At 51.1% G+C, this 27,120-nt stretch overlaps 1 protein-coding gene, 1 long non-coding RNA gene and 1 other non-coding gene across 3 annotated transcripts; all 3 read right to left on the minus strand.

Moving 5' to 3' along the window:
* Positions 1-8,737: 8,737 nt before the first annotated feature.
* LOC125108500 (uncharacterized) lies at positions 8,738-26,943 on the minus strand. Its single transcript, XR_007129942.1, has 3 exons — positions 26,842-26,943; positions 24,721-24,810; positions 8,738-8,993 (listed from the first exon to the last, which is right to left on the minus strand). It is a non-coding gene; the product is annotated as an uncharacterized LOC125108500 (long non-coding RNA).
* On the minus strand, positions 13,317-13,593 carry LOC125108496 (NADH dehydrogenase [ubiquinone] 1 alpha subcomplex subunit 1-like). The gene has a single exon (XM_047744385.1). It carries the CDS (start codon positions 13,557-13,559, stop codon positions 13,317-13,319), a length of 243 nt encoding a protein of 80 aa, XP_047600341.1. The 5' UTR covers positions 13,560-13,593.
* LOC125110119 (U6 spliceosomal RNA) lies at positions 18,535-18,641 on the minus strand. Its single transcript, XR_007130451.1, has one exon. It is a non-coding gene; the product is annotated as a U6 spliceosomal RNA (small nuclear RNA).
* Positions 26,944-27,120: the final 177 nt, after the last annotated feature.

Below are 27,120 nucleotides of genomic sequence, written 5' to 3' on the forward strand. Positions count from 1 at the left end.
GTACCACTGGGCAGGGTTGGCCCCCGCAAACTGGCCTGACAGAGTCTCCCACCCTCTGTGTTGTTACAACAGTTCAGAAACTGCGGACTGGGTGTTTATTCTTGCGTATGTTTGTGTCTTGCCGTGAGGCGGCACCTCTCAGGAACTCCTTCAAGGCAGGTTTGAAAGATTTTCACAACCAGTCCGCAGGCTGGTATTTCCGAAGATGCCAGTCTAGCCGATGTATGCTTCTGGTAACAACCTGAGTTCCAGAGGCTTCTCCTTCCATCCTCGCCCCAGGACAGGTCATATAACGAAAACACCAGAAAGGAATGATGTCAAGTGAAGTTCTGGCCAGGAAGTGGGTCTGGAGGTGTTTCACTCTACTTCCAGAGGAGAGATGAACAGAGTGGGCTGGGCAGCCGGCACCGTGTCCACGCGGTGGCGTTTCTGCTGGGCACGTGGAGACCTGGGGAGTGATTCCATCACTGAAGCCTCAGAGATGACCTCATGTAACCTTCTTACGGGCCGGGTGGGGACCCCGGGGATGGCGTCTGCTCTGCGAGTCACACAGGCAAGCAGTGGGGAGCTGGGCTTCACGCAGAGACACATTCCATGTGAATTAAAGACCCACATGTAAAAATGAAACTTTCCAACTGTAACAGAAATATCTTTAAGACCTCATAGTGAGAAAGGAGGGATGTCTCAAGCAAGGTACAAGAAGCATCACCCTAGGAACAAAAAACTGGTCCCTTTGACACCTTATCTCTGATCCCCTGCTCCAGCCATGCAGGCCTCATCAGGGGCCTTTGGGCCCGCTGTTCTCTACTGCCCCCCACCACCGACACCCTCTTCTCTCTTCCCCAGTGGCTGGTGCTACTCCCCCTTAAACACCACCTCCTGGTGTTTACCTGGAGAACCCTCCCCTGAGCCAGGCCCCTGTGCTCTTAACCACTGTATATAATTGAATTCCTATTTTTTTGCTTAATCCTTGTTGCTGGAACACACTGCATGCTCCAGAAGGGCAAGGAATGGGCTATTTTATGCATGACTGTACCTTTTGCTTCAACACAGGGCCTGGCACATAATCCGTGCTGCGTAGAATGGTGTTGACTGAATGCTGAATGGACTCTGAGATGCTCTGTGCACAGCCCCGAACTGGCTGTGTGACCTCAGGCCACTGACTAATCCTCTCTCAGCCTCCTAAAACCTGAGCAAGCATAAAGGCCTTCCAGCTGTGACCCACTCCCCCAACTGCTCAAAGAGAAATAGCCCCGCTGCTTGCCAGGCATGGTGCCAGGCTCCAGGGATGCCGTCCCGTGCAGCCTGGGGTCAGGTGGCATCTGGCATGAGTCTAGACACATGTGATTCTCTTGGTGTCCAACCTCCCTGGGGGTGGCCCCGCTGGCTGTGGGGGTCACTGCGGGGAGGAGCTCCAGAGCGCGGGGAAACGCGCCAGAGTGCCAAGACTGGGGTAGTGGAAGAGTGGCAGCTGGGGCCCTGTGTGAGGGTGGAAGCCAAGGGGCAGACAGCCCTCCCTGCGGCCGACAGACAGGACAGCGGCAGCCCGGTCGGCCCGAGCACCCGCATGTTGTCAGGATGTTTTCCCCACGTGGATTCAGTCCGTCTGCTTGGAGACTGTTCGAGGCACGTAAACATTTCCCCTTCTTTCAAACTTTGCGGAAAACCAGGACCAAACGTTGACATCTCTGACTCTTGCTTGTGGGGAAGCGCACCTGTGCCCAGCAGGGACCACGTTTCAGCCGGGCACCATGCCACACGCAGCCGGCTTGGTGGCCGCCGTGAGTCCCGCCAGCACCTTCCTGCGAACCCTCTGCTTTCTCACCAACAGGCTTTCTCCATAGTCTTTCATTTATAGGGGGACAGTTTCCTTTTTAACCAAGATTCTAACATTTACCTGGCTTGTCTTAGGAGCTCAATGAGCTTCTTAAAGGAAATCACCAAAAGGAAAGGATGTTTGGTGGGAGAGGCAGTGTGGTGAAAGGTGGAGCTGTGTGGCTTCTGTCCTGGGGACTCTTGCTGGCAAGCTGGGCAACCTGGGGCAGACCGGGTGCCCTCTCTGGTCTGTTCTCCCTCTGCAAAACGCAAGGCTCAGGCTGACAGGCCCCTAACTCTCACCTGCTCTGGTTTGGGGCCTCAGAGGGGGCTCTTTGCAGGAGGCAGGGGTGCTAGGTAGAGAGCGCTGCCCCAGGGTAGGGCTTCTTCAGAGGGGGCAGTTCTCTGAGAGGTCACAGGGGTCACTGGGTGAGGGGCTGGACTCGGTCCTGGGCCACGGACTACCTGGTTCCAGGGATCAAGGGAGACACTGGCCAATTCTGGCTATTCTTCAAAGTAGCCTAATATTATTTTCCAGAGTTAAGTACTCCCTGAAGCAAAGGAAGGAAGGTAGAAGGAAGGAGAAAGGAGCTAGCAAGTACTGAAAACCAGGAAAGTGCCATGCGTCCTGCTAGTGGCTTACCCCCATTGTCTCATTTAAGCCCCATCCACCCCACAGAGAAGAAATGACCATTCCAGCCAATGCTGGAGGAAACTGAGGCTCAGACAAACTACAGAACTTGCCTTAGAGCACACAGCTCAGGAGTGCGTGGGATCGGAAGGGCATCCAGCCCCGTCTGACATTCACACTGTGCTGCCTTGCACAGAGGAAGGGAGGATGGCCTGGGAGAGCATCTTTGAACAGAAAGCCCGTGCCCTGTCCTGACTGGGGTGGGATCCTCACTATAGATCCGCAGACACACAGGACAGGCTATGCTAGTTAGACATACTCCAAATGTTTGCCCAAGTACGCACTCGCTGCTGCCAGCAAACATTCATTACACGCCTCCCGACGGCCCCCACGCCCATTTTGGTTCAATACGTCTGCCTTGTCGACAAACACTTCAAAGGCAAGGCATGTGTCTGGCCAGTAGAATCAATAGCAGCCCCTGAATCCAAAGGGCCACGAAGGGCATACTGTTGGCACCGGTCCTGTGGCCAGCTGTGTGAGGCTGGAGATTGTAGGTTGGATATGCCATCCCCGAGACCTTTCCTGGCCGCCGATGTTTGCAGAGGAAACCCCGCAGACAGTCAAGGTGAACTCACCGGGTTATCAGGTGGGGGAAAGGCAAGGCTAGGGAGGGACCTGGGCAGGTGACAGCTCAGGATGGATAATCTAGGGAAGGGGCAGCTGACAGGACGTGGAGGGATGACCCGATGACCCGGGAGCTGGGGCACAAGAGCCACAAAGGTCCAGGTCATGGGGGAGAGTGAAGCCCAGCTAGCGGACTGGGGAGGGGGGGGAAGAATCACTGCAGATGGAACTGGGTAGGTGAGCTCAGCTCCTTGCCACTCAGCCCCCTGCGGGCTACGGTCACACGGGTTCTGGCTCAGAAAACACCAGTGCCTTCCTGAACAGATGCACCTGCATGGGGGAGAGCTCAGCAGGAGGGGGTGGGTGTAATCGCAGAGGCAGAGTTCTCTGGGACACGTTCTGGTTTATCGTGTCTATGTTCAGTACAGGTGGGACGTAGAAGACGGCGGAGTGTCTGTGATGTTGCGTCCGGCAGTGGTCCCGGGTTTCGGAAACCAGGGCGGGATGCAGGCTGGGTGGTGGTGGAAGTGGGGGGAAGGAGGTGGCAGGGGCCGATCTGAGTGCTTCCCAGATGTGCCCTGGACCTGGCCCAGCCAGGCAAAATGGCTGGGGAGGGCAGCCAGGGCGGGAGTGCGTCTTAAGAGTGTCGGTTATTGTGGAAGAAACCACACACCTTATGAAATGCACTACACACTCAGGAGAGTGCAGAAAATGTATCACAGCGGCTTAAGGAATAATCATACAGGAACACTTGGAGGCCCACAGTCAAGGTTAAAAGCAGAAACAGCATCTTACAGAAGAGTCCTTGGGTGCCCCCACAAATGGTGTCTTCCTCCTTCCCCTCCACTAGAGGTAAAGACCCCCTTGATATTCATGTTAGCCACTCTCTTACCTTTTTTTTTTTTTTTTTACAAGTTTACTCCTATGTGATCCCTAAAACTATTGCTCAGTTTTGAGGAAGTGAGAAGAAAACATGAACATAGCTAGGCAGAGGAAAAGCAACAAGGCCCTGAGACAGTCCCCAAAGATCAAAGGCATCAGAGGCTATCCTCAGCTCCACTGATCATGACCCAGTGCCCTGGTGTCCCGAAACTGAGCCAAAAGGCAGCCCCTTCTATCAGAACATCGACGCCAGCAGAGAAACCCAGGTGATGTGATCCAAGGGGGAGCAGTGTTCTGAGAAACCCACCACTTCCTTGCCATCCAGCCACTCTACCCTTCTCACATCCCGTCCTGGTGAGGACAAAGCTCTGGGCAGAGGGGATTCCCACGGCAGACACAGCCCGGGAGACTTTGGGATGGGGGAATGGGATGATGGAGCGTATCGACCCAGCAGGCGGGACTGGAAAGTGCAAGGGGTTAGCTGAGGCCTGTAAGGAGTGAACTCTGGTCATAGGGCGGCACCAGCAGGAAGAGCTGTGTTGCAGGATGGCAGGACGAAGCCGCCAACGTAAGGCCCTCAAGGGTGAGGGCTGGAGACATCCACGTGCAAAGACTTCTATGTCAGTGTTCAATCTGGAGTCCTTTGACTAATTCTTCCTATCAATATTTGTAGAATACATTCTGTGAGCCAGGCGTCCCCACTCCCCCCACGCACACATGGCTTTTGAGGAGTTTGTATGGGACCTGGGTCAAGGGGCTGCCATTTGTCTCTGGGTTGGAGGCCCCAGGAATACGGGAGACTAGCCATACGTGGAACCCAGTGGCAGCAGAGGCTCGGAGCTATGGACGCTGACAGCAATCTGGGGTTCTCGCCTCCAGAGGTCATTCCCTACCACCCAGGCTGCTCTCGCCCTGTCACCCCACCATCCACCGGTCTTGTTGTGTGCGTCTCTCTGCCCTTCTGGGTCATCGTTAGCGACTCAAGTGCAGGGATCCAGCTCAGGGGTCTTGGCCCCACCCCGTGCCTGGTATAATTTTTCATCACAGCCGATGGGTTAGAAAGAACTCTTTGAAGGGACAGGCCCAGACGTCATGAGGCAGCTTTGCTTCAAATGGAACGTTAGTTTAGAATCAATCTCCTCCGCTCTTTAGAGGAAGAGGGACGTCTGAGGAGCAAGAAGGTAGACAGCCAATGGTTGACATCTTTCTCACAGGAGAAAACAATCAGCAAAGTGGGTGTTCTTCCGGCGGTGCAGCCCGTGAATTCCCTCAATGTGTCATTATGCAAATATTAATTAAAGAAGGAAGAAAATGAACATGTAATGAGCACCTACGGCATGCGTTATATCTTCAACTCCTCCTTGGGATTTAAAAAAAAAAAGGATCACCGAGTCCTGCTGAGCTTCTAGCCCTGGCAAGTTCTCAAGTAGTGATTGAACTTAGGGAAGGGGAAGAAGTGCTTTGGGCAGCAGAAGATTCACCTCTGGCTTGGGTCTGGTTTCCTTCCTGTCTAGGGGGAAGGCCAGGGCCACCGGGGGCTGCTGTTATTATCTCTGTGCGTGTTGCCCCCCATGGGATGATGAAGAGTGAACAGTGTTCTCCCCTTCCTCACCAGAGTGGCCTTTTTTTTTTTTTTTTTTTGGAAACTGAATCAGGGCATGACGTTTAAATGGAGGAAAACCCCTCAGCAGGGGCAGAAAATGAAATTCACTCAGCTTACCCAAGCTCCAAAGAAACAAACAAAAGCCCCGCTACGAAATGAGAAACGAACAATAAATAAATGTCACATGCCCTGCGAAACATCAGCGGCCTCTGCTTTTTCTTGAGACTGTGAGTCCAAACCGTGTTAAGATGCAGAAATCCTCACATCTACCCTCCAACAACAGATTTTTACCAATCAGCAATGGCAATTAACCTTGAGAGGAAAGAATGTTGAACAGCCATCCGGTAAGTATTAAATGAGCTCAAAACAAGCTTAGGAGGTTGGAAAGATGCTCTTTGAATTGACAGGAGGAAATGACAAGAGTGGAGAGCCCAGAGGTGGCTTCTGCAGATGGGGTTTTCTGCAGAGACCCCAACACCACCTCCGGGGTGCGGGAACCCCTCTCAGGAATAACACTAGATAGTGCATTAACTTGAAAACTCCAACACTTTGTGAAATTATTTAAATTAATTATTTGGCATGCGAGGATTACACCTCTAATTCCTTCTTCAAATTCTGAGTTTGGACCTTGGACTCAAACAAACAACAACAAAAAAACCTCATTGAAAATCCAGATGGAGGCATTTGTAATAGTTGGGGTTTAGCCACGATGGGAGTTAGCACTTCCTGGGGGGAGGGGGAAAAATAGATAAAAACTTGCACTAGAAAGTGAAATTGGATTTTGAAAAATCAATGAAGTAACCAGGCTATTAAAATGGAAAATAAGTCTGATGTCATTCTGAAAAATAAAAGGGTTGAGTCACCTGCGGAGCCACTTAATTAAGCACAGGAAGTAACAAGAGAGCTTGAGTGATTTTCCCCCGGTTAATGTCAGTATTTCAAAATGAGTGAGGCGTTAGGCCAAGAGCCTTCCTTCTAATCAGAGAGTTAAATCGGTTCTTTTGCCCTTAGGACATCTTGATACATTGGAAGTTGATGAAGAGCAGAAAGGAATGTATTAAAAATTACCCCAACTGCACCCAAACAGGCAGAAAAAGGAGCTTTCTGCTTGCGGTCCTGGGGGCAGTGTGTGCTGAGGGTCATCGGGCTGGCCCCAGGACCCTCTGGAGCACTGAGGGATGTGGGCTGGGCTGGGGGAGAAGTGACTTGGGATATGCAGCAGCTCTGGACAAGAACTTCCATTCTTCATCGGCACCAGTGCAGGGGGGTCATTGTATGGGGCCTGGCCAGACTTCCCCTCCCACCTCTGCGAAGCAGATCCCAAGGCACTGTCAGCCCCAACCAGCTATCAAGTCTGGGGTGCATTCCCCAGTATAGCAGCAGTGTTGCCAATGTCCCCGTCCCACCCCAAGGAAGCCTGAGGATCATCCCGAAGTGCTCACGGAGGCTCTGGGTCTGGGTTCTTTGAGTCACCTGTGGAGGAGCTCCCGAAGGTCACTGCCAGATCCCAGACTACCGCAGACTCAGAGGAGAACCAGGGTCTGTCCTGAGACCTAGTGTTCAATGCATTACCCTCCACTTTCTCCCTCAGCTTCCTTTTCTTTCTGTGGTTTTGATGTTTTGTTTTGTTTTTAAAATTTTATTTATTCATTTGAGAGAGAGAGAGAAAGACAAAGAGACAGAGTAGGAGCAGGGGGAGAGGCAGAGGGAAAAGCAGACTCCCTGCTGAGCAGGGAGCCCAATGTGGGGCTCCATCCCGGGACTCGGAGATCACAACCTGAACCCAACCGAAAGCAGATGCTTAACCATCTGAGCCGCCCAAGCCCCCAAAGGCTTGCTTTCTTTAGCATAGTTCACGCTTAGGTCTTTTGATGTTGGTTGGTGGTTTTATATTCGTTGTTATCATTCTTTAACTGTGCTAATAGGGCAAAAATGTGGACACCTTAATCCTCAAATCGGACCTGGTTTGGGTAGAGTGGAGACAAGGCTTGTCTAGACGGGCTGAGCACCAAAACAGAGCCTGGCTGCCAGCTAAGTGCACAGACTAAGGGGTCCTGGACACACAGAGAGGGCCTCTTACCACGAGCGTGGAGTCTCTTTCTCCTGATCAGTAAAGCAGTCTGTCCTGAATAAACGGAGCTTAATTAGTGGTTAAAACCAAAAATTGGCCACAGCCAGGCAGCTGCGGGTTTTCGGGAGCTCCCTCTCCCTTCCCTGGAGGACAGCTACACACTTTGCCGGTGTTCTTATGGATGCCGCTCCATTCGTAAGGTCAACCAGTATCAGAAGAGATTTCCCCGCACAGCCTGTTTCCTTGGCGCCGCATCTTGAAATTGACAAAGTCGCACTGGGTTTTCACTTTAACTTTCTGAATGTCTCTCCTCGAGGCTGCTCAGCAAAGCACTGCAGATGCATATTGGGCGTTCACCATTTTCAACCGTTTAGCTAACTGAGAACCAGTACCTTAATCCTGATCCTTTTTAGAAGAGTGTGCAGAAGGCAACAGCTGCCCCACTCATCTATCTAATCCCAACAGAGCACTGGGTTGCAATGCTGGGAGCTTTGGGAATAATAGGATATTGTGGGGGGTGCCTGGGTGGCTCAGTGGGTTAAGCCTCTGCCTTCGGCTCAGGTCATGATCAGGTCCTGGGATCGAGCCCCACATCCGGCTCTCTGCTCAGCGGGGAGCCTGCTCCCCCCCCCCCTTTGCCTGCCTCTCTGCCTACTTGTGATCTCTCTCTCTGTCAAATAAATAAATAAATACTCTTAAAAAAATAGGATATTATGGGGAAGCATGGAATCCGACAGTTAAGTATATCCCCAGTAATACTGCTTATTCTCCTTTGAAAAATCTTTCCTAATTAAAGAGACCACCAGGATCAGGGGTGGGGAGCTGAAGGGAGGTGGTAGCATTATACGTAAGTGAAATAGAGCATGGGCTGGGGCTCCAACATTACAGGTCATTGCCCTGTGCTGTTCATCAACCCTTTCTGAGCCTCAGTTTGCTCACCTGTTAAATGGGATCAGTAACTGAGCCTTCCTTGTAAGGTCGTGATGAGACTCCTAGAACAGTCCTGAGAAGAGTTCAGCATGGTTCCCAGGATAGGCTATGTGCATTTTTTTTTTTTTTTTTTTTGGCGAGCTCTAGGCCCAATGGGGGGCTCAAAACTCATGACCTCAAGATCAAGAGTTGTATGCTCCACTGACTGAGCCAGCCATGTGCCCCAGCGTAACTCTTACTAGTAGCTACGGGGTATCAGCTAATTTTGTTCTAATTCAGTTCTTGTTTCAGACACCAGGTTGAGAAGGCAAGAGGAAATACGGACTGAACTTGAACATATGTTGGTCTACGCCAATCTGGCCTGAGATTCTGTAGAACATCACTCAGAATTACCTTCATCTTTGCGTGACTTCAGTGATCAGGGGAAAGGGCCACATCTGTGCGGGAGAGAAAACGTGAATCTGGGATAGGCTGCAGAGCACAGAGAGATGTTCTCTGCGAATTGCCGAGAGCTCCTCTGCAGAGGACAAGCTCAGAGGGTCGCACTCCCGACTCAGGGGCCGACGAGGGGCAGCGTTGCAGTCCCTCGGCCCAGCATTCCCTGCCTGTCTACACCCACCGGGTGGACAGAGCTGAAGGGCAGGGGACCATGCCGGGGGAGGGGTGCTGTTGTGATTTGTAATAAATCTATTTTCCTCTTACACCCTATTCCTGGCACAGAGCTCCTTCACCCTTGGAATTTCCCCTGATAAGAGTGATAAAGGTGTCTTTGTTATGTTAATGAGGTGACTGCTGGAAAGCTTTTAGGTAACCTAAGCGAGGGGGCTGGTTGCCAGGAGAACCAACCAGGTGATTAGAGAGTCTATATTCCACCCGTCCAGGGAGGAGAGGGAGGCTGGAGTTGGAATCAATTGCCAATGGCCAACGATTTAATCAGTCATGCCTGTGTAATAAAGCCTTCATAAAACCCCGAGAGGACTGGGATCAGAGAGCTTCCCAGGTGCTGGAAAGGGGCTGGTTGGTGCCCCTGGAGAAAGAAGGGACGCTCCCAGCTCTGTCACCACAACGGGCCCTAAGCATCTCTTCCACCCGGCTGTTCCTGAGTTTTATCCTTTTATAATAGCCGGTCACCTAGTAGGTAAAATGCTTCTCTGAGTTCGGGGAACCGCTCTAGCAAATGAATCGAGCCCAAGGAGGGGTCCTAGGAACCTCTGAATTACAGCGAGCTGGAAGCACAGGGAACAACCTGGCCTTTGGATTGGTGTCTGAAGCATGCGTGTGTGTGTGTGTGTGTGTGTGTGTGTGTGTGTGTGTGTGTGTGTAAGGGAGACTTTTGTGGGACACCCTGGTGTGGCCTGAGAAATGCTTGGTGTTGAGGAGGAAACCACTCCCCAGTACACTGGAGCTGGGTCCAGGAACCTAAAAAAGCAGGTCTGCAGTGGGAGGGCTGGCATCCAGCGAGGGGTACCCCAACCTGTAAGAAACTCTCTCCTGGGGCGCTTGGGTGGCTCAGTGGGTTAGAGTTTCTGCCTTCAGCTCAGGTCATGATCCCAGGGTCCTGGGATCGAGCCCCACATTGGGCGCTCTGCTCCACGTGGAGCCTGCTTCCTCCTCTCTCTCTGCCTACTTGTGATCTCTGTCTGCCAAATAAATAAAATCTTTAAAAAAAGAAAAAGAAAAAGAAAAAGAAACTCTCTCCTGACCTCTAGTCCATGGGCACCAACTTTATTGCTCGTGTGAAAGCACTGGGAGAGCCACCTCCTCCCCAAGGAAATGTGTCAAGGTGTGAACTAACCTTCAACTCTATTTACCTCTGCCAAGTTCACAGGGGTGACACCTGCTGTCCCACAGTCAAAGTTCAAATGTCACTTTGAAGTGGTTGTCAGTCATTACAGAAGGAGATAGGAAAAGGCAGAGATGAGTGCTCAGGCCCCTGCCCAGCTCCCCTCCCCTGCCCTGGGATGGCAATACCCAGCTTCAATTCCAAATGCCCAGGAAGGTCTCTCTCCATGGTAAGCTCATCTCCCTACCGTCCCCACCCGGCCCCGTTCGTCTCCTACTTGCTGGTTCCATCTGACCCAGAGCAGCTGGGGCTCAGCCCCTGACTCATGGGGCTCACTGGCTTCATGCTCCTCCTTGGGGAAGATGAGTGCTCTCAGACCCTTTCTCATCTGCTAAATGGAACATGTCTCAGGGTTGGCATGTTTCTGCTGGTGACAGGCCCGGCACGGAGTCAGCGGGTTTCTTTCCCCTCTCCAGATTGCCAGCCTGGCCCGACCCCTCCTCTAGAACTCTTCCCTGTGTGACTGACCTCAGCCGCTGCTGCTGAGGCCTGACCCTGGCCTGCTTCCCGCACCCCACCCGCCCCGGCTCCCCCCTCCCCCGTGTCCCTCTTTGCCAGCTGGGCCCTGACCGCCCCCCTCCCTACCTCTTGGCCTCCTGCCCTGCCTTTGACCTGGGACCAGTGCAAATGCTGCAGTTGCTGAGATCAGGAACATGTCGTCCCTTGTCCCACATCCCAAGAGGGTCTTTTCTATGTCCCCCAGCTGCAGGGGGACAGGGGATGACCTCACCGGACTTCATAGTCTCCCCCAGAGGAGTCTTTTTGTGAGTATGCCCTGGGGGCACATCTCCCAACACTCCACCTGACGGCCCAGAGCTGCTTTCTGTTGGAGGGTCTGCGGCGGCAGCCCGAAGCCCATGGCAGCCAAGAGCTTGAGCTTGAGAGTAAGGCAGCGGGGTTGTGTGTGTGTGTGTGTGTGTGTGTGTGTGTGTGTGTGTGTGTGTGTGTGTGAAAGCAGAGGGATCTTGGGCTCTGTGGCCAAAGTTAAAAGTCCACTAATTTTCTGTCAGGCACTAGTCACTCCAGATGCACAAACACACCCCTAAGGTTCCTGGCGGAACTGTTTACAAAGCCTCATGTGGGTCCTGACCCTTGAGTCTCAGTGTGGTGGGGTCTGGATGTTCGTTCAGGAAGGGCAAAGATTCCATCGCCCCTCCTGTGTTGGGCTTTTGGCTGGGCCTCGTCTGTCCCTGCACCTGTTGGTTCCCAGGACCCTTCCGGGGATGGCTTCTCCCCAGGGCATCTGGTATGGGTGACAGAATGAGCTTATGGTCCATCCTCCACCAGGGAAGTCTGGGAGGCAAAGCCTTTCTCTCCTTGCCCTGGGCCATTCATGGAAAGTCTGTGACCTAACCCTGGCTGGAGGGCCCTTCCTCCCCAGGGGTGGCACCTGCAGCGAGTAAAGCAGGAAGGAGGGTCTGTGGGACAGACGGCCTCCTCCTCTGTAGCCAGGTTTGTACTTTCTGCTTCCCCAGGCTCCCGGAGCGGTCCTGACCCCCACTTCCCCAATTCCTGGAGCCCCCCATCACCATGCATTGCGTTCTTTCATTAGAGCTAGCTGGAGTCTCTCGCCATGAAGAAGCCCTGTTACCACCTAACTTGCAGGGAGCTACCCGAAAACTCCACGGGGTCCCTGACAGTGGCCTGGGTGTTCATGCCCATGGAAAGAGAGATGAGGAGTTCCGGCCTGCAAGTGTGCCAAACGGTGTGCTCCTTCTGGAGAGAGGAGTCATTGCTAGCATCTGTGACTGAGGTCTCTTTGGGAGAGCCTGTGTGTGTGAGTGTGTGTGTGTAAGAGAGAGTTTCTTACTAGTCAATTAATAGAATATGGTTTCTTTCGTTACTGTTACTCCCCTAAAAGGGTGAACATTTTGTGCCTGAGAGACATCAGATGCTCAGAAGCCCACCGGTAGTCAGCAGCTCTGGGTTGGCCGGAAGGCTGCATGGCCGTTCCAATTTGTCTCAGGCATGGGAATCGCATGGGCACCTCTGTGGCCCAGGCGAGGGCCCTCCGCTCTGGAATGCTGTCCCCCACGCTGGGGAGGAATGTGTCTCGGGGACCATTGATGGCCTGCAGGGGTCAGTGGCTCATCCCACCATGTTCCTGATGACCTGTGGTGAGACTGTCACCCACACATTTCTCCCCATCGTCATTTAAAAAAAAAATGTGCAGCTCAGTGGCTTTTAGCACCTTCATGACATGGCGCAAACATCGCCCTATCTATTTCCAAAGCTGCTTTGTCACCTCAAACGGAAACTCTGTGCCCTTTAAGTTTAGCTCCCTGTTCCTTCCTTGCCCCATCCCCGGTGACCACCATTCTGCTTTCTGTCTCTCTGAACTTGCCTAAGCCAGGCACCTTAGCTGAGTGGAAGCTACCGTATCTGTCCTCTTGTGTCTGCTTCAGTCAGCAAAGCGCTCCCGAGGTCTCTTCATGTTGTAACGTGTGTCAGCACGTCATCCCCTTGTAAGGCTCAATAATCCTCCAGCGGGTGTAGACGCCATGCTTTCCTTCTCCAGACATCTGTTGATGGACATCTTGGTTGCACCCACCTTTCAGCTATGATTAAGAATGCTGCGATGAACATTAGTGTGCAAGTATCTGTTTGAGCCTCTGTTTTCAATTCTTTCGCATTTATACCTAGGACTGGAATTTGCTGAGTCGTACGGTAACTGGATGCTTAGCGTTTGGACAGATCACCGAACTGTTTTCCACAGCAGCTGCCCCACTCTGCCTTCCAATCGGTGGCCCTTAAGTTAGAATGTCCCTGCCTCCTCTCCAACACTTGGGGATGAAGTAGTATGTCCCTGTGGTTCTTATTTGGTTTGGTTTGGATTTTACTTTCTTCGTTGGTTTTACCATGCGGTACATGAATACGGTGCGTAACCTTCTAGAAGGGGTAGATGAGCATAACCGAATTATTTTTTGTCAAGCGGGAAAATGCTTCCTTGATCGATGTTCTCCAAACCCCTTGACACATGGTAACGATTAACTCCAGAGACCCGCCTATCTCTTTCCATCAAGCTCCGCTGACATGAATAATGGGCAAACCTTTTTTCCTTGCCCCCGTTAGTGAACCTGTGAATGTGTTCAGAGGCTTTACTGGGGATGAACAAGCACAGGGCCATGACGTTGATCCCGGGCAGAATCTGGAACCACATCGGGCCAGGCTGTGGTTGCCAAGGCCAAACCCGACATCACTGTGGTTTTGATTTGCATTTCCCTAACTAATGATGGTGAACATCTTTTCGTGGGCTTATTGGCCATTTGTGTATCTTCTTTGGAGAAAGGTCTATTCGGACCCTTTGTACATTTTTAAACTGAGTTTGTTTTCCTGTTGTTGATTTGTAGGAGTAGTTTATATATTCTGGCTATTAAACCTTTGTCACATATAAGATTTATAAATGTTTTCTCCTATTCTATTGGTCGTCTTTTTATGTTCTTAATAATGTCCTTTAGGGAACCTGGCTGGCTCAGTCGGTGGAGCGTGTGGCTCTTGATATGGGTTGAGTTTGAGCCCCACGTTGGGTGTAGAGACCGCTTAAAAATAAAATCTTAAGGGATGCCTGGGTGGCTCAGTTGTAAAGCATCTTCCTTCGGTTCAGGTCATGATCCCAAGGTCCTGGGATGGAGCCACGCCTTGGGCTCCCTGCTCAGGCGAAAGCCTGCTTCTCCCTCTCCCACTCCCCCTGCTTGTGTTCCCTCTCTTGCCATCTCTCTATCTGACAAATAAATAAATAAAATCTTAAAAAAAATAAAATCTTAAAAAATAATGTCCTTTGATGCACAAAAGTTTCAAATTTAGATGAAGTTGAATTTAACTATATTTGTCTGTTGTTTTTATGCCTTTCTTGTCAGATCCAGTAATCTGTTGCCAAGTAGGACATCATGAAGGTTTACTTCTGGTTTTAGCTTTTCTATTAAAGTTGTAGCTTTCATATTAAAGTCATTGATCCATTTTGAGTTAATGTTTGCATATGGTATCAGGTGGAGGTCCAACTTCAGTCCTTTGCCTATGGAAATCTACTTGTCCCTGCACCATTATGGAGATTGTATTTTCCCCCCTGAATGGGCTTGGCACTCTTGTCAAAAATCAATTGACCATAGATGTGTGGGTTTATTTCTGAGCTCTCAGTTCTGTTCTACTGACCTACGTTTCTGTTATTATTGCCAGTACCACACTGCTTGGATTTCACTGGCTTTGTAGTAAGTTTTGAAATCAAGAAGCACAAGTTCTTGGACTTTGCTTTTCTATTTATTTATTTAAAGTATAAGTGATACACAGTATCCTCTTGGTTTCAGGTATATTCATAGTGATTTGCTATTTTTATACATTACAAAAGGACTCCCATAATGTGTCTAGTTACCACCTCTCAAGGTTTTTGTGATATTATTGGCTATACTCCCTACGTTGTACGTTAAACCCTTGGGACTTTGTTTATAACTGGAAGTTTGTGCCTCTGAGTTCCCGTCTTCTATTTCACTCATCCCCCGACCCTTCCCCTCTCTGGAATCCACCAGTTTGTTTCCAGCATCTATGAGTCTGTTTCTGGTTTGTTTCATTTGTACATTTGTTTTGTTTCTCAGATTCCACATAGAAGTGAAATCACACAATATATGTCTTCTTTCTCTTGTCTGATTTATTTCACATAACGCAATAACCTGTCGGCTCATCCACTATAAATGGCAGTTTTTCATTCTTTTTTATGGCGGAATAGTATTCCATTGTATAGCCACATCTTCTTTATCTTCTTTATCCATTCATCTACCGATGGACACTTGGGCTGCTTCCATATGTTGGCTGTATATAATGCGACTTTGTTTTTCTTTCTCAAGGTTGTTTTGGATATATGGGGCCCCTTGAGATCCCATATGAATCTGAGAATAGGTTTCTTCATTTCTACCAAAAAAAAGGGCTGTTGAAATTTTGATAGGAACTGCACTGAATCTGTAGATGGTTTTAGATATCATTGCCATTTTGACAACATTAAGTCTTCCTACCCAGGAACACAGCATGCCTTTACATTTATTTAGGGCTTCTTTAATTCCTTTCAGCAATCTCTAAACCTTTCCTGAACCTATTTGTGTCTGTGACTTACATAACCTCTCAAGATAATGAGGGCCATATGTTTCCCTTACCCACTACATAAATTAGTGCTAAAGCCAATAGAACATCCCGTCTCTCTCAGTTTTTGCAGGCGTTCTTAATCTCGGTATTTTCAGTTTTGGTAAGCAAGTCCCAGTGTGTGTTCTTGATGGCTTTCATGATGTCCTTGATATTAAATATACATATGCCCTCTCAGGCACCATCTTCACAGATTAGAAACGTTCACTCTTTCAGTTGTCCCCTCATACAGAGTCCTATCGGTTTCCCTTCTAGTTCTGTCATGCTTCTGATCCAATAAGCAAACTTATATTCAACCAATTTATGTTCTGCTCAACGTGCTTTAACATTTGGACGGGAGAGACCCAAATGTCTATTATACGGAAGAAGAGACCCATATGTTGACCTTATCTCCAGGTGCCATGCATGACAAGATGTACTGGGAACCCATGTCCTTGACCTCACAGAATGAAGCAAGAGAACCGATGAAGGGGAGAGGATTTCCAGCTGGTGGTTTAGGGGAGACCCCATGGAGGAGGAAACATTTAAATAGAGGGATCAGAGCATGGGATGCTTAGACTCACAATTAATTGAATGTCAACCGAAGCAGAGTTGGATTTTTGTGAATGGGTTTCAGGAGGAATCTGAAACGTCTGAGAAGTGAATGCTAGATTTTAGATGTATTAGGGTATGTGCATTTTATGGGGGAAATCCATGGCTCTCATTAGAATCTCAAAAAAAGTAAGTCAGGCTCAAGAGAGATCCCACCTGGGCGCCTGGGTGGCTCAGTGGGTTAAGCCGCTGCCTTCGGCTCAGGTCATGATCTCAGGGTCCTGGGATCGAGTCCCGCATCGGGCTCTCTGCTCAGCAAGAAGCCTGCTTCCCTCTCTCTCTCTGCCTGCCTCTCTGTCTACTTGCGATCTCTCTCTGTCAAATAAATAAATAAAATCTTTAAAAAAAAAAAAAAAAAGAGAGAGAGATCCCACCTAATGAGGGGACTGATCAGAGAGCTCATTCCTACTTGTTGCTAGGAAGCTCCATGTGGATGCAGAGAATTATTATTATGTACATTAGCTGAGGCTAATGCATCCAGAGGCTCTGAACCTAGATTCTAGGTGCCTTCGTTGTCCTAACATTGTGTATTTGTTTTATGTTTTTATTTTAGCACATTTCTCCAGGAATGGTCAATCATCTGATTCTTAGAGGTCATGACCGCAGTAACCAAGCAGGGGGGGACCTAGAAGGCAAGTTCTCTTAGTGAGGGGACACGAGGCAGAGGTAGAGATGGTGCAAAGGAGGGAGGCCCAGGCGGGACAGAGCAAAAGGCTTTAGCTATCAGAGAAGAGTGCAGAGGCCCTGGGCTGCTGAAGGGCCAGCTGAAGAAACCCTGAAATTGACGGAAAGACAGAAAGAAAATGATTCAACCTGGGGAGCTTCAGAGTCGACTTTCAAAGCTCAGTGCAATAGCACCTGCGTGGCTCCATTGGGTAAGTGTCTGCCCAGGGTCCTGGGATCAAGCCCTCTGTTGGGTTGCCTACTCAGCAGGGAGTCTGCTTCTCTCTCTCCTTCTGTCCCTCCCCTCAGCTCGGGCTCTCTCCCCTTCCCCCTCTCTTTCTCTTAAAAAAAAAAAAAAAAAAATCTTTCCTGGACTTGGCAAGATGTCAACACCGTTTGTCACCTGTCCCTGAGCCCCCCTCTCTCCCTCCAGACCAGGTACTCCTTACAGCTGCCAGGGAGTCTGCTGGGCCTGGTACCTAACAGGTATCTGGGCTCCCTACACTTCCCCAAAGGCCAACCCCCTCAGTCCTGGAAGGTGACTCTCAGGAAGACTGGGCCACGCTGACGGTGGCCTCTGGGTGTATTCGAAAGATAAGCCGCCCCAAGTGTGCTTCCTCCCCTCTCTGTAGTCGAGATGACACACGGACCGCTCCCTATGACTCGGATCGCCCTGACCTTGGAGACGCCCCGGAGCATCTGGTCGTTCCACTTTACGTTCCACTTTAATAGCACTGGTCGTTCCTGCTTTACCACGGGCGTCGTAGAACAGGCTCTCCGGAACAGGCTCTCCGGTCCCTCGCCCTGTGGGCTGTTCGTGTCCCAAGCAGGGAACCTGACTGTTGGCTGAGCAGGATCATGGGAAGGGCCTGAGAGCAGGCACAGCACAGTTGGGTTCTTGGCTGATACTTCCCCTTTTGCACAGTCTCCAGTGACCCTGGGGTCGGTGGCAGGAGGAACTCCGGTGGACAGGAAAGGACACAAGTGTGTGCGTGGAGGCGGGTCATCTTTGGGCTGCTGAGTCCCCCAGACAGCACCTGGGGCCCCGCCAAGAATGGCGGAACACATGGCTGCTTCTGCCTTGTCCGGACAAACTGTGACCCCTACCAGCCCAAAGAAACGATTTCCATTTTGACGAACTTGTTTGGAGAGGCCGATAACGCACACCTGACCAGCAGCATGTCACAGAATCATGAAATACACACATCATTGGGTTTTTCTCAGGACAAACTTCCCTTTTGTCTTTTTTCCTGTTCTTCCACGATGGCATCTGCTGGCTGCTGAGTCACACGGCAGGTGACGAGCAGCCCACCCCACGTGCGTGCATTCTGTGGCCCTTTGCAGCCTGTGGTTCCCCCATGAGTCAGGAGAATTGGGACACCACTGAGCAGATGTTAACGGAGGCGACACAACGGTCACAGGGTGTGTGCCAAGGATGAGTTTTGAATCTTTGAAGAGGAGAACTACACTCAAGTTTGTTTTTTGAATACGCTGAGTCACGGCTGCTTCAAGGATGAGGCTTAGCTATACACACCCATGGCAAAACCTGAACCCTGGGGCATTTTGTCTGGTGCAAATTCAGAACTTTCTAGAAAACATTATTTTGAGAGAACCTGAAACATATTTTTTTTCCTGCAACACTTGCAATCATCTGGAAAACTTTAAAAATGAAAATGTAGAAAAATTAACTTCGTGCACCTGCTAACGTAACAGGCAAGTGGCTCATGTATTTAAATTTTTTTTTTTTTTTTTTTTTTTTTAATATGGAACGCTTCACAAATTTGCGTGTCATCCTTGCGCAGGGGCCATGCTAATCTTCTCTGTATCGTTCCAATTTTAGTATATGTGCTGCCGAAGCGAGCACTCATGTATTTAAAATTTTAAATCAACTTTCAAATGTGTAATTTTTTAGAAACTCGGTGCAGAAGGAAGAGGGCACAGGAGAATGGGGAAGAGCCAGGGTAAGCGATTTTTATAACGCACTGAAAATGTGATCAAGGCATCTATTCTTTCAGTATCTACAATGATGTTGACGTTGCAATGATGTTGACGTTGCAATGATGTTGACGTTGCAATGATGTTGACGTTGCAATGATGTTGACGTTGCAATGATGTTGACGTTGCAATGATGTTGACGTTGCAATGATGTTGACGTTGCAATGATGTTGACGTTGCAATGATGTTGACGTTGCAATGATGTTGACGTTGCAATGATGTTGACGTTGCAATGATGTTGACGTTACAATGATGTTGACGTTGCAATGAAGTTGGTTGGGTGGTTAGTTTTGGACAGAGTGTCTTTCTGAAATCTCAAAGGAGCTAAATTAGGCATCTTTTGAGCCACACTGAGTCGTCTCGGGTCCTGGGTGGCTGGCTGGGGGGGAGTGAGGTTCTGTGGAGGCTGTTGGAGGGGATGTGGGACACTTTCCCCTGGTGCAGGGGGCAGACTGGCAGCTCTAGTGATGTGAGTGTGGGGAACAAGGTGGGCTCACTTCAAGTTGTGCAGACTGAGCTCCCACCTCCCCCGCACCCATCCGATGCCCACGCAGGAGGCCCCACTCAGGGACCAAGACCCTCGGAATCCCGGGGGAGCCCTTGGAGGGCACCCTTCAGCTTCACTGGCAGCTGGAGAAGTTGGTGCAGAGAGAAGCCAGTCAGACTTTTCTGTTCTCGGACCTCCCGGCCAGGTGGAAGCCTCACCGTGGGATCCTTACTGCAGCCTTCAGGTTGGGACCCTGAGATCCGGTTCCCCCGCTCTGATTTGTGGGACAGACGGATGCTTAATTCACCCTTTGATCTGCTGATACGTCTCTCCTCCCTGCAAACTTGTCTGACTCTACTCTGTGTGGGGCGGCTTTGTTTAGGAAACAGGGCAGGTCCCTGGGCCCTTCACAAATGCCCTTAGGGAGTACTTGGCCATAACACTCTTAACCTTCCCTCACTGCCAACATGGCAACTTGGAACATCCTTAGACCATCGATATCATGGAAGCCAGCTCCTGAGGCTTGCCACTTGGCCAACTTTCCATGGGGTTCCTGGTGGTCAGTTTTTACTTTATGAGGCCGTAAGCCAGAGAGCAGAGAAGGCAGAACTTCTAATCATGGCCTTGGCCTTGCCTCTTGGCCTGACCCTTGTCTCATTCACCTCTGTCCTGTTCCCCATCCTCACAGATTTGTGTTTCTTTTTGCCTCCCCCTTCCCCCTCATTCCCTCCTTTCCCCGCTCCCCCTCTCTTTCTCTTCCCTTCAAGCACCAGTCTTTCAGCCTTGACCCAGAACGTAAAGAGACCAAAAAGTCCAGAGAGCAAGCCGCCATCTTCTTGGCTCCCCCTTCACTGTTGTCCCTCAGGATAGACACCACACCTCTCACTGAGGCAGGATGGAACAGACAGTGAAGTGACGAAGTGACGTGGTCTATGGTTTTTGTCACAGCCCGGCCTCCGCCTCAGATCCCCAGGGCCATCTTCCCGGTCCCACCCCACCACCTCCCGCCCCGCATTCTGAGCAACATCCTGTGACCAACCTTCCAACCTGGGACCAGCATGGAAGCCCAGCCCCCCTCCCACGTGCATGACTGGAATTTCCAAGACCCTCCAGACTAGGTGGCCTCCCTCCCAACACAAGGGATGTTCCCCTGGAGCGTTCTGTCACATAAATTCTTCCAAGAATTTGTTGCCAGGAAAAAAATTCCCTGAAGAATATTTTCTTTTATTAGACAATGAGAGCTGCATACCACACTGTTTTCCGTTTGTTTTTTTTTGTTTTTTTTTTCCCCTTCCCTTACCAGGAAGTCAGAGCTACACCAATGGTGATTCCAAAGGCAATGATCAGCCCTTTTTCTGTCCCCTTCCTCCTGCCACTTGTCTAGTCTATTCTGGGTGTAATTCCCTGTGTAGTCATCCATGAATGGAGTGTAGACCCTGGTTGTTGTGCAGGAAGGCTGTCCAGGCGGCCCTGTGGTCTTCACCCACTGCCCTTACCCTGCCCCCCCTCACTGGATCCTGGAGGTGTCCCCAAGAGTCATGCCCACCACAGAGTACCCTCTATGTATTGGGTTTGGGGTCCTATACACCACAGGCTCCAGCTTTGGCGTCACAGTGCCATCCAGAACAATCCCTGGCCCCTTCTTATCATGAAATGGGACCTTCCCAAAGAGAGAGAAGGTCTTTCACCTGGATGAGAATGCCTTGAGGCCAGCCGAGGCTCCTGGCCAGGGGACCAGGGTCCGCCCCCCAACCCCCTGCCCCAACATGCCGTGGTCAGTCTCCATTTCGAATCCCATCTGGGGCAGCCCAAGGGACAAAGAAAGGAAGAGGGAATTTTGGTCTCACAGGTGGAGAAAAGAGATTTTGGCAGCTAGAGGGGCTGGCAAATGTCAAACCATGTCAGTGAGCACCAGGACCCCGGGAGGAGTCTTTGGGCAGGCCAAGGAGGAGTTTGCAGCGCACGTGGACAGAGTCCCCTCCCTGGGCCTCCAGGGTCCAAAGGCATTTCTGCCACTTCCTTCTGTCTTCCCAGGCTTCTGAACAGAACAATAAGCAAGACGAAAAGTTGCAGTCCGCAGAGAACCATTTCTTTGAGTTTGGCCGCTGAGCCTTTCGCCGAGTCCCACTAGGGACCAAGGGCTCTTTTGTCCTTGGGGAGAAAAGCTGTTTCCTGAAAGCTTTGATTATTTTATTCAGCAGGACTCTGGACAGTTACTGTGGAAGTTTCACCTTAAATGAGAACCCGTGTCCGATGTTAAATCCACTCTGTCTTTCCTTTCATGGCGCCCCAAGGGAAACAGAGATGGAAAAATCATTTTAAAGTCAGTGTAAGTATGGCATTAGAGCCACTAACATAGCCAGAAAAGGGCTTCAGATGAAGGGCAAAGTTGACAACCTGTGCCTGTGGCCTCCAGTAGCCCCATCAGACACAGGAGGGGACAGACCCCAAGGCATTCCAGGCCTCCAGATAGCTGTCCATCTCTTTGGTTTGCTGGGTGAGAGTGTGAGTTGAGTCAAGTCTGCTTTTAATTCCAGACTTGGCATCTAACCTGTTCATGGCATTGAAGGCACGGTTGTCTGTAGGCCAGAGTCTCTGCCACAGCATCTGCCAAAGGGTCCCTTGCCAGCTACGCAGAAAGACAGGCTCAGTGTCAGGTCACCAAATGGGCTCGCATCTGAGATGGTCTAATAAAAAAACCCAGGTGTTGAAGTTTGTGTGCACACGTTAGCTGAGCCCTGGCTCTCTCTGTCTGGGAGCCGATGGGGTACTCCACGCCCTGCCACACCCCCCACCACTGCCTACCCCTGGCTCGCGTCGGCGTGGGGGGGGGGGGGGCAGATTTGAAAGCTGCAAGAGGAACTGAGCGTGAGTCCCCTGTATGCCATCACCGAAGACAGAACTGTAAGAGTGGGGGACGGGCTGAGAATTGGCTTGTGCCCCTTCTCGGCTTGTCTGCCTTTCCAGGGACACTCCTGCCCCAAACTGAGACCAGAGTTTGGGATAAGGTCTGCCCCTTCTGGGACAGCTTCTGCCTGTGTTCCTTTCGTCTTTACCCGTGAAATACTTTCAGATCCTTGCCGAGGCCAGGATCTCCCTTGTTCTGGCCCTTTGCTCATGCTGGCACTATCTGTCCTCCACCTTGGCCTGTGTATTAGTCATGGTTCTCCAGAGAAACAAAAAGAAAAGGATATGTATAGGAGGACATTTATTAGAGGACTCGGCACAAGGCCCAATCTGAGTTGTAAAGACCAAGAACCAGGAGCGATGTTTGAGGTAGGGAAAGACAGATGCCAACTCAAGCAGAGAGAGAATTAATTCACCCCTCCTCTGCCTTTTTATCCTATCTGGGTACCCATCATGGGGGGGACAGAGGTGATGCCTGTGCCCCTCGGGAGGGCCATCCCTTCTACCCAATCTACCAATTCAATGCTGACATCTTCCAGAAACACCCTAACAGACACACCCAGAGGTGTCATCAGCTATTGGGGCATCCCTTAGCCTAATCAAGTTGACACACAAAATGAACAAACCACCACGGTCGATCTACTCCTTCTTTCCCATCCAGTCTGGGGCATCTCCTGTCCCCTCAAGACTGGGTTGGGACCTCTTCAGTGCTCCCACGGCCCCTGTCCTCCCCCTGGTCCCCTCGCTGCATTACGGTGTTCCTCCTGTGGGTCTTCCTTGGGCAGAGACAGGGTCAGTCTGAGCCACTGATGTACCCTGGCAGCCCCTACAGACTCTAGCGATAGTGGACCCCTCGGGAATACGCCTCCCATGACCACACCCCGGGTTCACCGAATCGGAAGCTCTGACTGGACAAAATCAGGAGTTCAGTTCCGAGCAGCTGGCAAGGGCCAGCACCACGTGGAGCACGGGTTCCCTGACACCATGGGCCTGGTCAGTCCTAATACTTGGGACACATTTTTGGCGGGAGGGGAGAGGGTATGATTCAGTGGAGCTCCTCAGTTCTAAGTCAGCTGTAAACAGGTGGACGGAAGGTGATGGACTCTCATTTTTCCAGGGTGGAGTTGTCTAGGTCAGAATATTCAGGTGGCCCCCACTCTGCCGTCCCCATGAGGCAAAAACACCTGAGCAGCCCTCACTCCGCCACTGACACAAAAGCATGGCCTCCAGGCGCCCCCAATTCTGCATTCTCTCCAGACCTCCGGGATTCGGCTCACACTGGTTCCCTAGCACCCAGGGCATTCTCGGACCCAAGGGAGCAGGGCAACAGTTGTTGGTCGAGTGAGTGAAAGAAGAAAAGCGTGAGTTCCTGGACAAAGAAATCTTGTCTTGGAAAACTGGCTAGGTAGCCCCAGCTGTGTCTCTGGACACCTTTGCCTACAGATTAGAAAACAAAACAAAACAAAACAAAAAACCCCAAAACTCTCCTTCAATAGATAAAAAGGGATTTCCCACATCTAGTTCCCTGTCCCACATGAGGACATAGAAGGACCTTCACTTAGATGGACATCAGGATGAGAAGCGTCCATATGACAGAGCACCCAGCACCCGGCACTAATGACCCACAGATGACCGCAGAGATGCCGCCCAACCACATGGAGAGAAGAAAGCAGGCAGCGCAACGCCTCCATTGCCACGCATGCATAAAGCCCGGTAAACAGTGGCTTGGGGGTGGAATTAAGCCACCTCTTCTTTAAGAAAATCTGAAGCCACCACAGTAAAATGTTACCATTTACTGAGTATTAAATGTTGTCCCTACTAGGCGTGCTTGTTATGTTACTCTGAGGAGATTTGGGGCAAAAAAACCAATGTTCTCAATTTCTCAGAAATAATTTAGGAACTAAGTGGTTAGTCTACTTAGCACCTGCTGTGGAACCTAGCAGAGTTATTTTATTAAGATGGTATAGAAATGGTACTTGGGAGCAAGGATCTTCTTTGAATAAATTCTCCCAGTTTCCTAACTCCCTAGTTAGCCTCCTTCGGCGCAGTGCAAGTCCTTATGGGAATGTTTCCGTGCTTCCTGTCGTCCTCCCTCTGTCTTCCTTGCGGGCTTCCTCAGACACCTACTCCCCCCAACCTCCCCCCCACCCCGCCACGTCCAGATCATCAAGCGAATCTTTGACTTAATGCTAGTAAGTGAGCTGTCTAGGCACCAGAACCCCGTGGGTCTTAAATTTCAAGCTGCCCTGGCCTCCACAGGAGCTTGTGAAAGCAGATTCTCAAGCCCTACCCCCAGAGTTTCAGACTCAGTAGGTCTGGGATGGAACTCAAGAATTTGCATTTCTAAAAGGCTCCCCGGCAATGCTGACACGGCCAGCCCAGGGGCCGCACTCTGAGATGCACTGTACCAGAGAATGCTGGAACCATCATCATGTCTCTGTCTTACCTGGGGGCCCACGCACCAGTGGGAGGGAGCGGCGCATCTCCCGTGAGCTCAGACTCTCCCTTCGTGGTGCCCTCCACCCGCCCCCAAATGTCATCATGGCAACCATACCTGGCACCCATTTTTGTCTCCATCCCTCTCAGCATAGAACAGCTTTAATCATGTTTATTTCCATTTGGTCTGGACCAAGCCAGCTTTGGACTGGAAAGGAACATTGAAAATTAAATAAACATTCTTGTGTGAAGAATGAAGAGAAGAACAGGAAGGAAGATGAAAATGCCTAAGAAGCGATAGGAAAGGAAGAAAAGCAACAAGGATGAATAAGTAAGGAGAAAGTTGATGTTTCCCTTTCCTACTGAGGCGAGGAGACTCAGGAGTGGGCTGATGTCCTGCTTCTCAGCCAGCAGAGAAAGAACAGCGGGGGCCATGTTTCCCACCTGTATGCCAATAACCACCTCTAACAACAGAAAAATCATCAGCCTCAGAGGGGATAATTTATGACTGGCAGGAGTTCTCCCTTTTGAAAACTCCTGAGTACAGAGTTTTGTTGTCACCATCTCTTGAGAGGAATTCAGATGTCCTCAGGGCCTGTCTCTGGAGGATGCCCATGGACGTAGGATGAGAAAGTGAGTAGACATTTCCCTCTCGGGGGTTTGGGGCTTGAACATGGCCATCCTCAAGTCAAGAAAAGATTCTGTGGCTCACAGGACACGGATGGGCGTGGGGGAGTCAGAGGTGGTGAGCCTCGGGCCTTCACAGATGCCAGAGCTGAGAGGGGAGGGAGGAGCCGTGCACTCCAGGATCCCCACCCCCCCACCCCCCAAGGGGCTGGGAATCACCTGGGTCTGCCTCCCACACATGCTCATGTCACAGGCCTGGCATGGAGTCTAGCTGACAGAAATTTCCCCAGCTGGTTGTAAAGGGCAGGCTTCAGCCTCACTGACCTAGAGTCAAGTTCAGACCACCACTGTCCTTCTGCAGGAGAGGAAACTGAGCTTCGGAGAAGCCCACTGACCTGTGTAAGGCCACATAAGTAGTGAATTAGCAGAAGATGGATGGGACTTCCCATCGCTGGATGACTGTTCTTAAGGGGGGAGAAAGTAAGTCTTCTCGATTCTGAGGTAAGAACCAGTCACCCTTTCTGTCCCCATCAGTTTTCACAGTCATCTGTGGAATCAATCTCAGGGTCAGATGGGAACGGGATCCAGCCCTCTGGCCTGGGTTTCCCAGTGGGGCCCTGTCCACACGCCACTGAAATCTTATCCTGCCAAACAGCCTCCTGGGATACCCGATGGCTTTGGGCTACTATCGAGTCCTCCGTGGGGACCTGCACGGTGACACGGCACAGGCCACGGGCCTCCACGCGTCCTATCTTTGCTCTGGGGAGGGGCTTGTCACGTTAGGCTGGGGCACAGCAAGCTGGAGTACGGCGCCCGCAGAGGGGCGGAAGCAAGACTGAAAAATGAATCATTAACAGAAAAAACATTTCGGGGCAACTGCAGTTTCTGAGTACCTGCCCTGTCAGGCATGGGGTCTTCAGCAACCGATCCCCGGACGTCTCCCAAAAGCCCTCTGGCCGGCCGCCGGGAAAGGAGCCAGGGCGGGCATTGCAGGGGGGCGGGGGGAAGGTGGCAAACCAGGGAGGCTGTAGCTAGAAGGCCGGGCCTCACCTGCACCTGATTTGCTGACCGTGCTAACTCGGAGCTGGGCCACGGCAGGCTGGGGCAATCCCCCCCCCCCCCCCCCCCCCCCCCCCCCGTGCCGGGAAAGGAGGCCGGCTTTCCTAGGATGACAGCCAACCACCCCCCGCCCTCATTTTGCGGGATGACCCTCCCATCCTAAGAAAGAGCGAAATGAAGGGATTTGGCACTCTACCCAAAGACACCCAGGGGTGTCCACTGCCCGCGTTGAGCTACCCCAACGACTGGAAAGGAGGGGAGACTGTGAGGCCAGAATGCCAGCTGGCTGAGGCCTCAGTGTTCCCATCTGAAAACACTGGCTGCCGCGGGGATGAAATGAGATCACACGGGACAGGGTTTGGGGAATGGTGCCTGACATCAGCTATTGCCATGGGTGCTGGCTTTATGCGTTTTCTAGAAACTGCTTGTCCTACCTTTACTCTCCTGTTTAAAAAAATCACGCTAAACCCTAGAAGCAAACACAGAAATGTAGCAGATGAAAGCGAACCAGACCCCTGAAACATCACTTTCATTAAAGCCATTGAAAGCATACCATGATCCTCAGCTCATCCTCTCACCCACATGAATGAGTTTGTTTGCCGCGTCTTTATCCTGTGCGTACAGCACGGTCTCCACTGGAGCTTCTAGAGACGGGCCCCTGCAGCCTTAGAGGGAAACCAGGCACTCTGCTTTAGTAGGATTACTTGGCTGGCTAGCAGCCACGTGCACGGTGTTGGGTGTGATGGGGTGGGCGTGGGGGGTGGGTCCATTTCCTTTATCATCCACCTGTCCATTCATCGGTTACCTACTGAACACCTGCCCAAGCCCGCAC

This window comes from Lutra lutra, chromosome 9 (genome assembly GCF_902655055.1).
Source record: "Lutra lutra chromosome 9, mLutLut1.2, whole genome shotgun sequence".
Taxonomy (NCBI): Eukaryota; Metazoa; Chordata; class Mammalia; order Carnivora; family Mustelidae; genus Lutra; species Lutra lutra.

Excerpts from the sequence above, each read along its gene's own strand:
- LOC125108496 (XM_047744385.1), bottom strand. The coding sequence starts at position 13,559 with ATGTGGTTCCAGATTCTGCCCGGGATCAACGTCATGGCCCTGTGCTTG.